General features: G+C 41.6%; 2 protein-coding genes across 2 annotated transcripts in view; one reads left to right on the top strand and one right to left on the bottom strand.

Annotated features, from left to right (window-relative positions):
- The window catches only part of RPA1 (replication protein A1, 70kDa), a 63514-nt gene extending 61337 nt beyond the window's left edge, over positions 1–2177 (bottom strand). Inside the window, exon 1 of the mRNA XM_008565671.1 lies at positions 2106–2177. Within this exon, the coding sequence (XP_008563893.1) occupies positions 2106–2138 (33 nt within the window). The 5' untranslated portion in view covers positions 2139–2177. The remainder of the gene's footprint in view (positions 1–2105) is intronic.
- Positions 2178–2486: 309 nt separating this feature from the next.
- SMYD4 (SET and MYND domain containing 4) overlaps positions 2487–14737 on the top strand; it is a 44949-nt gene continuing 32698 nt past the window's right edge. The window contains exons 1-2 of the mRNA XM_008565676.1: positions 2487–2666; positions 3653–3796. Coding sequence (XP_008563898.1) covers positions 3663–3796 — 134 coding nt within the window. The 5' untranslated portion in view covers positions 2487–2666; positions 3653–3662. The remainder of the gene's footprint in view (positions 2667–3652; positions 3797–14737) is intronic.

A 14737-nucleotide genomic window follows, 5' to 3' on the forward strand; every position in this document is an offset into this window, starting at 1 on the left:
TCTTTTTAGAAGTGAAGAACCATTCCCAAATTGTCTTAAAGGTGCAAGGTAGTAGCTACAAAATAAATGAGGACTACAATTAGCAATCACGTTCCAGGTTTCAGCATTCATACATTCCTAATTTATTCAAATATTCATTTGCCTCTGACAACTGTTCTTCCCTTTCCTGTTTTCTTCCAAGCTGCCTTTCTTCCCCCTCCATCTCTGTCCCTTTCTTTCCACTGCCTCATTCATTCATGCGATATTCACGGATACTATGCTGGGCAAAAAAACCCCTCAGACATGATTGCCGACCTTACGGAATTTACAATCTAGAAGGGGAGACAAAAAGTAACTGATATTAATCGAATAAACAACAAATAAATGTAAAATTACATCTGTGATTATTAATGATAGGTAACACAGACTGAGCATTTACTATGTATCAGGCACTGGACGAGGCATTTTAAATGTAGTAGGCATTTTAAACGTAGTAACTCACTTAATCCTCCCACTAACCTTATGCAACAAGTACTAGTATCATTACCCTCATTTTACAGAAAAGGAAAACAGAAATTAGGATCTTGCCCAAAGTCACACAGCTAATAAGTGAACGAGGAGGAATTAGAGTCTCAAAATAAAGGGATTTAGCCTAGTAAAGGAAGTCAAAGAAGACCTCCCTGAGGAAGTAACAATTAAACTGAGATTTGAAGATGATGTTAGCCAGTGAGGAGGGAGAGTGAAAAACCATCTGGGCAGTACGCAGAGGGAAAAGAATGTTCAAAGGCCCTTGGAACGCAAGACTATGGAATATATCAGGAATTTAAAATTTAAAAAAAAAAAAAAAAAAAAAAAAAGAAGAAGAAGCCTAGAGAGGAGGAGAGAACAAATGGGAATATGCTAGGAGGAGAATGGCAAAAGGAGGGTAGGCCGACTGGAAGTGAGCAGTCCATCAAGAAATGATGGTGCCAAGGGCCAGCCTGTGGCTCACTCGGGAGAGTGTGATGCTGATAACACCAAGGCCACAGGTTCGGGTCCTATATAGGGATGACCGGTTCGCTCACTGGCTGAGTGTGGTGCTGACAACACCAAAAACAAGGGTTAAGATTCCCTTACCAGTCATCTTTAAAAAAAAAAAAAAGAAAGAAATGATGGTGCCAGTGTGGACAAAGAAGTAGATGGATTTAAGAGTGTACGTAGAGGTAAAATATATCAGACTTGGTGATGCACTGGACATCCAGAATGAAGAAGAACGCAGGAAGAATGATTCCTCAATTTCTGGCTGGCATAACTTAACCACTAATGGTGCCATTCATTGAGACAGGGAACAACGAGAGGCCCAGACTTATGAAGAAAACAGATTTGCTTTGAGATATGTTAAATTTAAGGTGCCTTTGAGACATCAGGTAGGCAGACGGATTATAGAAGTTTGTCTTGCAGAGTAGTAAAGATGGCTCGGGACAAAGAAATCTGTGAGCAGTTGACATATAAATGGTAATAAGGCTGCCCTGGGAGAAGAGGGCCTAGGGCAGAGCCTTGAGTCAATAAAAATTTATGAAAACCAGCCAAACTGAGCCATGGAAGCCAAAGGAAGAGTGTTACCAGACGGAAGCAACGCCTAACAGACTCCAACGTTGCTGAGAACGCAGATAAAATGAAAACTGAAAAGTGTCAGTTGAATTTAGCGACTTGGAGGCCAAGTAACTCGGTAACTTCAGCCACAGTCCTCTGTACAGTGAGCGATTGGAGTGGGGTAAAGAGTTAATGCGAGGTGAGGAAATGAAATAGTTGGAAACAGACAACTGGAAAAGTTGGGCTGTGGGTGGGGGAAGGGGAGGAGACGGAGCGGCCGCAGGTGGAGATGGGAGGAAAAGCAAGTCTTTATTGTTTTGTTTTCGTAAGTACGAAAAACTTGAGCACGTTTAAAAGATGATGGAAAGAATCCCTTGGGGACAGGGTGATGATACCAGAGAGACCCCCGGCGGTTCCCCCACCGACCCCCGCAGTCTCCTCCTCTCGCGTTCTCTCCCCATCTCCCCCGGCTCCCCACCGCCTTCTCCACTCCGCACGACTTCGGGCCCAAAGCCACCCCGGCCCGCCGGCCCGGCTCCCAGATGTCTGCTCACCGCAATGGCCCCCTCGCTCAGTTGGCCCACCATGGCTCCGCCGCGCTAACTCCCGCGCTCCGGCTCCTCGGCAGCCCGGGCTTCACTACCGGGGTGCAGCGCGCTGCACGGCGATTGGCCCGAGGCGTTGCGCGCGCCACTCCCGCCCCCGACGTGCGCGCGGCACAGGGGCGGGCCTAAAAGCCGAGCAGCCCCCGCATTGGCCAAGGCGCGGCAAGCGGCCCTTGTGACTCGCCCGAGGCCGGGTTCGAGGCCTAGGCGCTGGTTGGGGGATCTGGGGGCGGAGCGCCGAGCCCAGGGGCTCGCCAAGTGTCACGTGGATACGGCTGTGGGCACAGGTGGCCCGGTTCCGGGAGCTCTCCGAGCCGGTTTTGTTAAGCACACACCCAGCTCGGTCTTTGGCTGGTAGACAGACTGGAAGCCCAGAGGAGAGCTAGAGCTGTGCCCTAATAACTCTGCTGCTAAATATAGTCAAAGCAGTGACTTGGTTTCTTCAGCGGCCCAGTGCTGACCTCCCGCCCGTGCCAGGCCCTGAGCGTGGCACTGTGCGGTTCGCCAAAGGTAAATAAGACCGGGTCTCCGCCCTCAGAAGAGAGCACAGTCTGTCGAGGGAGTTTCCGTCGTGAGTAGCCCTAACTCAAGGTAGACGTGGTACGGGCCCCAAGTGTGCTGGAATTACAGAGGGCATATCCGAGGAGGCTTATCGGAAGAGGTGCCATTTGAACTGCGTCGAAGGATGTGTGGGAACTTGTCAGGTGGACTCCAAGTGAGGGTGGGGATGTTCCTGGAAGCATGAATAGCCTATGCCAAAACGTTGCAGAGATAAGATAGACTGGCAAGCTGGGGATAGCAATGAGTAGTTCAATATGATAGGGTGCAGAGGAAGAAGTGGGACTTGAGAATTAGAAAGTAAGCCGAGGGTCAAATAATGACAGGTTTGTACTAGGCTTACCTATATGCCAGGAGGAGCATTCATGAATTAAAGCAGAAGGCTGACATCTGTCCCAATGTGGAGGATGGATTAAAAGCGTTGGGGAGGCAGGACCGAAGGCGTGGAGACTAGTTATGACACTCTAGAGAGAATGCCAGACAAGAGATGAGGAGGGTTTGAACTGAAGAAATGACTTGGGGAGTGAAAGAGAAAACTGAACTGTGTAAGAGATATAGATATTTGTTAACTTAGTAGTTGCTGGGTTGAGCGAAAAAAAATCTGGAATGTCTCTCACGTTTCTGACTTGAACAACCAGGGCAGATGGAGGTCTAAGAGGACAGGGATGGTAGCTATCTAATCTGATTTGTCTTTGTTTAACCATCACCCAGCATGGTGTCTGGAACAAAGTAGGCTTTCAGCAAATATTTCTGAATGAAAAGATATTGAGTGAATTGGTATGAGAAAATATAGATCCTTTCTTAGCATATAAACAACTATGGAAAAAGACTACAGGAATTGATTTTCTTGCTTCAACCCTTGCTTGAATGAAATCTTGATTTTGTAGAATTGTGCATCTGTAGAAGTCTGAATTCCTATTTTCTTATTTATTTTATAGCTAAAGTAGCATGGATCTGCCCGTGGATGAATGGAAATCATACCTACTTCAGAAATGGTGTTTGCTGCCAACATCCATTCAGATCACAATTTCTACAGCAAAGACTGTGAATGATATCTTTCTTCACTCTTCTTCGCTCCTTCAGTAAGTGATTGGAAGCTTCAACCAGGGAAATTTTGATCTGGCAAATGTTCTCTTTTGTCACTTATTCTGAAGTAATATCTTTTATTGATAGAAAGGTTAATTTCAGATTTTTCTATTTTAGGGCCTTCAGTGGTTCTTGCTGAAACAGTTTTTCCTAACCCACTCTTTTAGTGTTACTAAAACTGAATACCTGAGACTGGGTAATAAAAAGTATATATATATATATATATTTTTTTTTTTTTTTTGCAGTTGTCAGGGATCTGAAGGAAAAATAAATTTATTTTTTACAGTTCTGGAGGCTGGGAAGTCCAAGGCTGAGGGGCCACATCTGGTGAGGGCCTTCATGCTGGTGAGGACTCTGCAGAGTCTGGAGGTAGCATGGGGCATCACATGGCAAGAGGGCTCACTGAGAGCCAAACTGGCTTTTATAGCAGATCCACTCTCGTGATACCTAACCCATTCCTATGATAACCCGTTAATCCATTAATTCATAAGTGGATTAATTCATTCATGAGGGCACAGCCCTGGTGACCCAATCATCTCTAAAAGGCCCAACCTCAGGGCTGGCCTATGGCTCAGTTGGGAGAGTGTGGTGCTGATAACACCAAGGCCAAGGGTTCAGATCCCTATATAGGGATGGCCGGTTGGCTCACTTGGTAGAGCATGGTGCTGACAACACCAAGTCAAGGGTTAAGATCCCCTTACCAGTCATCTTTTTTTAAAAAATAAAATTAAATAAAAGGCCTCACCGCTTAATATGGTTACACTGGAGATTAAATTTCAACATGAGTTTTGGGTGGAACAAACATTCTAACTGTAGCACCTATGATTATGAACAGTAGGGATGACAGTTTTGCTTTTTTGGTGTCAGTGTTGTTCACTGCCTTGCTATAATCACTAGGCTGTGAACATTGCCATCTCCCAAAAGATATAGTGGAGATTCACTAGCTGCCCATAGAAATTCATAAGTGCTCAAATTTGGAGAAAACCTTAGAAGTCATTTGGTCTAACCCCAGTACTTTTCAAACTCTTGACTGCATTCCTCAATTAGAAATATTTTACATTACAGCCTATTTTTCTCTTTTTTCCTTTTTTTTTTTTTTGCAGCTGGCCAGTGTGGGAATCTGAAGCCACGACCTTGGTGTTATAAGGCTGTGTTCTAACAACTGAGCGAACCGGCCAGCCCCTAGTACACATATACATATATATAGAAAACTGAAACAGGAGTTTCCCAAAATTTCATTCATTCAGTGATATTTATTGATCACCTATTTTTGTGCCAGCCACTGTGCTAGAAGCTTAGAATCTATCAGTGACAAAAATAGACGAAATGCCTTACCCTTGAAGAGCTTAATTCTAGCAAGGAGGGACAGATAATAAACGCCACAAATAAGTAAAGTATATAATATGTTAAGGTGATAATTACAGTAGAAAAGAGAAAAAGTGGAGCAGGGAGGGGAAATGGACAATGCCAGAAATGATGGTGCAGGTTGTAGTATTAAATAGTTTGGTCAGATATGCCTCATTGAAAAAGTGAAAGTTGGGCTAAGACTTAGAGATACAGGAGTTAACGAAGTACATATCTGAGAGGAGAGCATTCCAGGCAGAGATCTTGATGTGGGAGTGTGTCTGGCATGTTCAGGCAACAGCAAAAAGGCTGTGGATGAACAGAGTAAGCCAGAAGGAGAGTGGTAGGAAATAACATCAGAGAAGTAATGAGGCATTCATGAGGTTGGGGGAGAGCAGGTGACACAAATCAGTTGCCCCATGTAAGCAACTTTTCTTTTTTACTCTGGGTAGGAAGTTATTATAGAATGTGGCAGGCAGAGTTCTAAAGATGGACTCCCCTCAGGATTCTTGTTCCCTGGTTATCCAATCTGACATTGACCTAGGTACTGCTAGGAAGGGATTTTGCAGATGTAATTAAAGTCCAAGTCAGTTGACCTTGAGATACAATTATGCTGGTGGCCTAACCCAATCAGGGAAGACCTTTATAAGCAAAGAGTTTTTTCTAACTGGTCACAGAAAGGGAAGTCAGAGAGATTCAAAGCAGGAGAAGGATTTGACGTGCTGATGTTGGCTTGAAGATGGAGGAGGCCACATGACAAGCAATGCAGGCAGGCTCTAGAAGCTGAGTGGCTCCTGGCTAACAGCCAGTAAAGAAATGGGGACCTCAGCCCTACGATCACAAGGAACTGGCTTCTGCCAACAACCTGAATGAGCTTGGGAATGGTTTCTCTCCCAGATCCTCCATATACAAGGGTACTTCAAAAAGTTTGTGGAAAATAGAACTAAAGGTAATGCAAATCTTTTCATGAACTTTTTGAAATATCCTCATAAGAGGTCACCTTGACCTCAGCCTTGTGAGACCCTAAGCAGAGAATCCAGCAAAACCTACTTGGACTTCTGACCTACAGAACTGTGAGGATAATAAATGGGTGTTGTTTTAAGTTGCTGCATTTGTGATCATTTGTTGCACAACAATAGAAAACTAATTCACAGGGTTTTGAGAGAATGATATGATCTGATTGTCCAGTCATGCACCATATAACAATGTTTTGGTCAACAATGGACTGCATATACAACAGTGGTCCCATAAGATTGTAATGGAGCTAAAAAATGTCTATCGCCTAGTGATGTAGTAGCCATCATAATGTCAGTGCAATGCAATACTCAACAAGACTGTGATTGAGATGACAAACAACTTTAATCTGGGTGTGGATCAGGATCACACTGAGGATCTCCTAGAGGTGGTTCCTGAAGAACTGACTAATGAGGAGTTTGAACTGAAACAGGAACACATAGCTAAAGAAGAGGCAAGAGAAAAGGAAACTGCAGGGGAAGAAAAAGAACCCCCAAGAAAATTCACAGTGAAGGATTTAGCAGAAGCTTTTGCAGACCTCAAGAAGCTCCTTAAAAAAATTTGAAAACATGGACCTAACACCAAAAGGTTTTCATTAATAGAGAAGAATGTTATGGTGTGTTATCTGCTTACAAGCAAATCCGTGATGAAAAAACAAACCAAGCAAACAATCATGGGCATATTTCTGAAAAGAGTGACACCTCAAGAATAGCCTCAAGCAGGTCCTGCAGGAGATATTCCAGAAGAAGACTCTTATCATAGGAGATGACAGCATCATGCATGTTACTACACTTGAAGACCTTCCAGTGGGACACGATATGGAGTATAAGACAGTGGTAGTGATGACCCTGACCCTTTGTAGACCTAGGCTAATGTGTGTGTTTGTTTTTGTTTTTAACAAAAAAATTAAAGAAGTTAAAAAATTTTAATAGAAAAAAGCTTATGGAATAAGGATATGAAGAAAGAAAATATTTTGTATAGCTGTACTATACAAAACAGCTGTACTGTTTGTGTTTTAAGCTATGCATTATTATGAGTCAAAAAGTTTTAAAAATTAAGTTTATAAATGCATTAGTCCATTTCTGTTGCTTACAACAAAATACATGGAACTGGGTAATTTATAAAAAAAACAAAATTTAGGGCTGGCCCATGGCTCACTTAGGAGAGTGCGGTGCTGATAACACCAAGGCCATGGGTTCAGATCCCTATATAGGGATGGCCGGTTAGCTCACTGGCTGAGCGTGGTGCTGACAACACCAAGTCAAGGGTTAAGATCCTTAAAGATCCTGGTCATCTTAAAAAAAAAAAAAAAAAAATTATTGCTTACAGTTTCTGAGGCTAGGAAGTCCAAAGTCCGGGAAATACATCTGGTGAAAGCCTTGGTGGTGGCGACAGTGAAAGCAGAGTATTACATTGAGAAAATGGTGGAGCAGAGAGAGCAGAGAATAACCTCCTCATTCACTCTCTTTTTAGAGCCCTCAAAACCACACCCATGACCACCATTTTTAATCCATTCATTATAGCATTGTCCTAGAATCTAATCACCTCTTCAAGGCCCCACCTTTCAATTACCATAATAGCATTTCCTACCCTCTTAACACTGTTACAGTGGGGATTAAGTTTTGGGGGGACATTCAACCCAGGGCAATAAAGTAAAAAAATTACTGTAAGCTAAGATTCATTTATTACTGAAAGAAGAAAAATATTTTTTATGAATTTAGTGTAGCCTAAGTTTACAGTGTATATAAAGTCTACAGAAGTGTACAGTAATGTCCTAGGCCTTCACATTAATTCACCACTCACTCACTCACTCACTCACCCAGAGCAACTTCCAGTCCTGCAAGCACCATTCATGGTAAGTCCCTATCCATGTGTATTATTTTTTATCTTTTATAACAAATTTTTAGTGTGGCTTTTCTTTTTTTGTGTGTGTGTTTTTTTTTTTTTCTTTTTGTCTTTTTTCGTGCCTGGCAACGGATCGCAACCCTCAGTGTCGCGCCCGTACCGGACCGGGACCGGCCACGGGATCGCAACCCTCGGGGTTGCTCCCGCCCCTCGCTCAGCCAGTGAGCGGCCGGTCTGTATGTCGGATCCGAACCCTCAGCGAGAGCGCCACCGCACTTCCCAAGCGGCGCACTATAGCAGTGCGCCACCGGGCCGGCCCGAGTGTGGCTTTTCTATGTTTAGATACACAAATACTAATCATTGTGTTATGATTGCCTATGGTATTCAGTATAGTGACATGCTGTACAGGTTTGTAGCCTAGAAGCAATAGGCTATATCACATAGCCTAGGTGTGTAGTAGGCTGTACTGTCTCTGTTTGTGTAAGTACACTCTATGATGTTCACACATGACGAAATTGCCTAATGACACATTTCTCAGATGTATTCCTGTCGTTAAACTATGCATGACTGTAATTTAAAACAGTCATGAAAATTACAGCCCCCAAGGTAAATCTATTCTGATGCCTATTTTCATATAGTCCACAGCTAAGAATGGTTTTACAGATAAACATTTGCAGTTGATTTGATGATCAGGAACACTGACTTTGAACCCTAATTAAACAAAATGGTATCTATTTTTTTTTTTTTTGGTCTTTTTGTCTTTTTTCCGTGTCCGGCAACGGATCGCAACCCTCAGTGTTGCTCCCGTACCGGACCGGGGACCGGCAACGGGATCGCAGCCCTCAGCATTGCTCCCGCGCCTCGCTCAGCCAGTGAGCGGGAACCGGTCTGTATGTGGGATCCGAACCCTCGGCGGGAGCGCCGCCACACTTCCCAAGCGGCACACTATCCAGTGCGCCACCGGGCCGGCCCCTTAAACAAAATGGTATCCATTAAAAAAAAAAAAAGAATTCAATTTTTCTCATTAGTAGACCTGTATTACAAAAACTTGTACTCTGTTATTTTTATATTTTGAGTTTTGTCAATAAAAATTTTTTGGAAATTTGTATTTTGTTATATAGGTATTCATAGAATATCCTCAATTGTGCCTCTTGGCTTGCAAAACCTAATTATTTATTCCCTGGCCATCTACAGAAAAAGATTGCTGACTTCTGTATTAAAGGATTACTCTAACTGCTGAGTTAAGGATAGACTATATGAGGAGGAAGGGTGGAAGCAGAGAGGCCTGTTGGGAGATTATTGCATTCATCCAAGTGAGAGATGAGATGATGGTCACTTGGGCCTGAGGAAACCAAGACCTTCCAGGTCCTCAACCAAAATCTCAAGAGGGCCATACCCAAGGGAGAGGGAGAAACCATAAGTATGCTGAGTTTTTGCTGTCATTGTTTTTAAAGCTAGACTTGCTTAGAATGTACTGAGTTTTAATAATGTAGCTCAACCCTGAACCAACTCAATTCTTGATTGGACAGAGAAGGCCAGCCCTCATCCTATCTGCCTCACATAGGAAAGGTGGCAGATTCATGGTGGAACATATCATCTAGCTTCATTATGTGTTCTATATACAGTGTCAAGAACACAGTCAAAAATTACTAGCTGGGCAAAGGTACATAAAAATGACCAATAATCAAGATAAAAAATAAACATTAAAGACTGGCAGGTTAGCTCAGTTGGATAGAGTGCAGCCTTATAACAAAGTTCACAGATTTGGATCCCCATACCAGCCAGCCACCCAAAAATAAAAATTAAAAAAGTAAACATTTAAACACAGATAAACTGATGTCCGCATACAAGGATTTAGTAGACAAGGACCTTAAAATAACTGTGGTTAATCTGTTTAAGAAAATAGAGGAGGGCTGGCCCGGTGGCGCACTGCAGAGTGCGCCGCTTGGGAGCGCAGCGGCACTCCCGCCAAGGGTTCGGATCCCATGTGGAGACCGGTTCCTGCTCACTGGCTGAGCGTGGTGCGGGCGCAACACCGAGGGTTGCGATCCCGTTGCCGGTCCCTGGTACGGGCGCAACACTGAGAGTTGCGATCCCGTTACCGGTCAAAAAAAGACAAAAAAAAAAAAAAAAAGAAAATAGAGGAAAAGATAGATAAAGTAGATGAAAAGATGGATTTCAACAGAGAATTGGAATCTATAAAAAAGAATCAAATGGACTTCCTGGAACTGAAAAAATACCATAACTGAAATTGTGAACTCAATTCTTAATTCCAAGAGCAAATTGAACACAGTGGAACAGGTTAGTAAATTGGTTTCCAGGTCAATAAAAATACAAAATAAAATGAAGCACAGGGAAAAAAGAATGGAAAAAATAACACAGCACACGAGAGATGTGTCAGACACAGTCAAATGGTCTAACATACTTGTAATTGGAGTCTCAGGAGAGAAAACAGATCATAGGGTAAAAGCAGTTTTCCAAAAAGATGACAATAAATGTTCTAAAACTGATGAAATACATCAACTCAGATTCCAGAAGCTCAGCAAATCTCAAATAGTGTAATATATAAATAAAATCACACCTACAAACATCAAACTCAAACTTCCAAAAACTTAGGGGAAAAAAAGAGGAAATCTTAAAAACAACCAAAGGAGGAAAATTGTTACCTTTTTGGGAGTAAGAATAAGACATTTGGTTGATTTTTCAGCAAAACCATTGAAGCTAGAAGAAAATTGAATGACATTTCAAGTGCTGAAAGGAAAAAACAAAAACAAAAATCTGCCAACTTAGAATTCTATACCTAGTAAAAATACCTTTCAAAAATGAATACAAAATAAAGATATTTTCAGACAAAAAAAAAATCTGAGACTGCATCTTCTTTTTTTTTTTTTCTTTTTTTCTTTTTTTCTTTTTTTCTTTTTTACTGACCGGTAACGGGATCGCAACCCTCGGTGTCGCGCCCGTACCAGGGACCAGCAACGGGATCGCAACCCTCGGTGTTGCACCCGCACCGCGCTCAGCCAGTGAGCGGGAACTGGTCTCCACATGGGATCCGAACCCTCGGCGGGAGCGCCGCCGCGCTCCCAAGCGGCGCACTCTCCAGTGTGCCACCGGGCCGGCCCGAGACTGCATCTTCTGAAAATCAAAGCTACAAGAAATACTGAAGAAAATTCTAAAGGTTAAAGGAAAATTGTTTTGGATAGAAGCATGCAGTTGTAGGAAGAAATGAAAAACACCAGAAAGGGTAAATATGTGGGTAAACATTTAAAAATTATCTAAAACAATTATAGTAATAAGGTTTTATGGATTTAAAACATTTAGAAGTAAGACGTGAACAGTAGTACAAAGGGTAGCATGGTAAATGGAGTTAAATTACTATAAGGTTTTTGTATTATTTGGGAAATGGTAATAGTACTAACCGAAGATAGACAGTAATAAGTCAGGGATTCATTTTGTAATCTCTAGGATAACCACCCACAAAATATATAAAAATGTATAATCAAATCAAGTCAGTTTTTCCCCATTTCCCTGCATAGTAGACAGAATAATGGACCCCAAAGATATCTACATCCTTATCCCTGGAACTTCTTTTTTTTTTTTCTTTTTTGTCTTTTTTCGTGTCCAGCAACGGATCGCAACCCTCAGTGTCGCACCCGTACCGGACCGGGACCGGCAACGGGATCGCAACCCTCAGTGTTGCACCCGCACCTCACTCAGCCAGTGAGCGGGAACCGGTCTGTATGTGGGATCCGAACCCTCGGCGGGAGCGCCGCCACACTCCCAAGCGGCGCACTGTAGCAGTGCGCCACCAGGCCGGCCCCTGGAACTTCTGAATTGTAAGGTTATATGGCAAAGGAAAATTAGTCAATTAACCAATTTTAAGATAGGAAAATTAGCATGGATTATCCAGGTGGGCCCTGTGTAATCACAAGTGTCCTTATAACTGGGAAAGGGAGGCAGAAGAGAAGAGAGTGAGATGTGACTATGGTCAGAGAGATGCAATGTTACTGGCTTTGAAGATGAAGTAAAGGAACCACCAGCCAAGGAGTGTGGGCAGCCTCGACAAACTGGAAAAAGCAAAGGCAGATTTCCTCTAGACCCTCCAAAAAACAGCACCTCCTTACCAATAACTTCATTTTAGCCCTTTGAGACCCATGTCAGACTTCTGCCCTTTAGAACTGTAAGATAATAAATTTGAGGAGCTGACTGGTTCAGTTTGTTAGAGTGTGGTGTTAAAACACCAGGGTCAAAGGTTTGCATCCCCATACCAGCCAGTTGCCAAAAAATAAATAGATAGCTTTTTGTTGTTTAAAACTACTAAATTTGTGGTAATTTGTTAGATGAGCAAGAGAAAACTAATATACTCCCTTTACTTCTGTAATCCATGTTACTGTCAGTAGTTAAACCTTTTTTTTTTTTGAAAGATGACTAGTAAGGGGATCTTAACCCTTGACTTGGTGTTGTCAGCACCACGCTCTCCCAAGTGCGCTAACCTCCCATCCCTATACAGGGATCTGAACCCGTGGCCTTGTTGTTATCAGCACCACACTCTCCCAAGTGAGCCATGGGCTGGACCAGTTGGACCATTTTAATAGCTTTCTAACTGGTTTCCCATATTTATCCTTGCCATTCTCCAAACTATTTTCTTTCTTTTTTAATTGACAAAAACTGTGTATATTTATGATTTACAACGTGATGTTTTGTTATATATACATCGTAGAATGGCTAAATCAAGCTAATTAAAGCATTATCTCACATACTTATTTTTTTTTGTCGTGAGAACACTTCAAATCTACTCTCAGCAATTTTCAAAACACAAAACAGGTTATATTGCCCTCACTTAAAACCTTTCAGGAAACCTTTCAGAGTTTCTTTTGCTCTTTAATAAAGACCAAAAATCTTAATATAGCCAGTAAGACATTGCAGTCTGACTACTGCCTGTCACCGTACTCCCCTTTCAGATATACTGGCCTTCTTTCAGTTCTGGATATTCACTATGCTGTTTCTTGCCATGTGGCCTTTACTTATGGTATTTCTTTTGTCTGAAGTGCTTTTCCTAGCTCTTCTCCACCCTAGCATGCCTTATGAACTAATTAACTTCTGCTTATCCTTCAGGATCAGCCAAATCTTTCCTCAGGAAAGCCTTGCCTGAGTCTCACCTGGGTCATCTTCACTTTTTGTACATTTACAACACTGTGTGCTTTATATATTTGGGTGATCATTTTATTAATGTATATGTTCACGACTGGACTGTAAACTTCATGAGGGCAGGGGCCATATCTGTATTTGTTTGTCTTTCCATAGACAAGAACAGTGTGGTGTCAAGAAATAAGTGCTTGATAAATTGTTTGGTTTGGTGGCTGGCCAGTATGGGGATCGGAACTCTTGACTTGGTGTTATAACACTGTGCTCTAACCAACTGAGCTAACTGGCCAATCCCCAATAAATACTGATTGAATGACAGTTTGGTAATGTATATAAAATCTTAGTTTAGTGACTGGCACATGTTAGTGCTCCATATGACATATAAAGGAAAATCTCACTTATATGCAGCTCCACAAACACATACCTTTCAAGTCAAGGTCTACATCTTTATCTTTGTGCCAAGAACCAGCACAATGCCTGACACTTGCTAGGTACTCAGGTATTAGTTGAATGAAATAATGAGTTCAGTTTTGAGCCTTGCCAGTTCAGGTACTTGGTACATTTAGGGTTATATATATTTTTTGTATCTTATTTTTGTTTTTTATGAATGTAAGATACAAACAAAAACATTCTCTTTGTAAAAATTGAAGCAATATTTAATAAAGTAAAACATGAAAGTTTCCCTCTTACCCTTCTCTTCATTCTTTTTCAGGGAGCTAACCATAGTTTTAGAGCTTTCTGGTCCCTTTTATGTATTCTCACAGCGTGTAATAGGTATATATTTGTGTGATCATTTGATTAATGTCTATATAAATGTATGTATATCTTTTCCTTTATTCTCTATTAGATTATATTATGTGCATTGTTCTATAAGCTTTTTTTCAACATCATACCTTAATCTTCTTAACGATCACATTATATTCTTAGTATAATTATATCACCATTTAGTTATTCTTTTCTCTACTGATGGGCAATTAAGTTGTTTCCAGTTGTTTGGGCGCTTTTTACTGTTACAAGCAATGCTGCAGTGAACAGTCTTTATACATGTTTTCGTATACATATTTAAGAGGTTAAGATAGATTCTTAGATGAGGAATTGCTACATCAGTGTTTATGAACATTTTATTTTATTTATTCTTTTTGTGTGTGTGTGTGGAGGCTGGCTGACACAGGGATTGAACCCTGGCCCTTGGTGTTGTTGATCAACACCATGCTCTAACAAACTGAGTTAATCGTCCAGCCATGAGCATTTTAAATTGAATAGATACTTTGAAGTTACCTTCCAAAAAGGCTTTACCAGTTTAACCTGAGCAGCAAATGAAAATTACTTTCCCATACCCTCACCAACATTAGAAAGCAGCAGTCTTTAATTTTGCCAGCCCTGATGACAAAAAAAATTCTCATTTTGATTTGCATTTTTTTTAATTACTAGTGAAGTAATGCTATTTTTCTGATGTTACAGCTCATTTGTAGTTCTGTGAATTGCTTATTTGTGTACTTTGCCCATTTTTCTAGTGTATTGTCTTTCTCTTATTAATTCGTAGGAGATCTTCTTAAGTCTGGCTATATAATTCTTTGCTATCTGTGTTA

The sequence above is a fragment of the Galeopterus variegatus genome, unplaced genomic scaffold, assembly GCF_000696425.1.
Source record: "Galeopterus variegatus unplaced genomic scaffold, G_variegatus-3.0.2 Scaffold201, whole genome shotgun sequence".
In the NCBI taxonomy this organism is placed as follows: domain Eukaryota; kingdom Metazoa; phylum Chordata; class Mammalia; order Dermoptera; family Cynocephalidae; genus Galeopterus; species Galeopterus variegatus.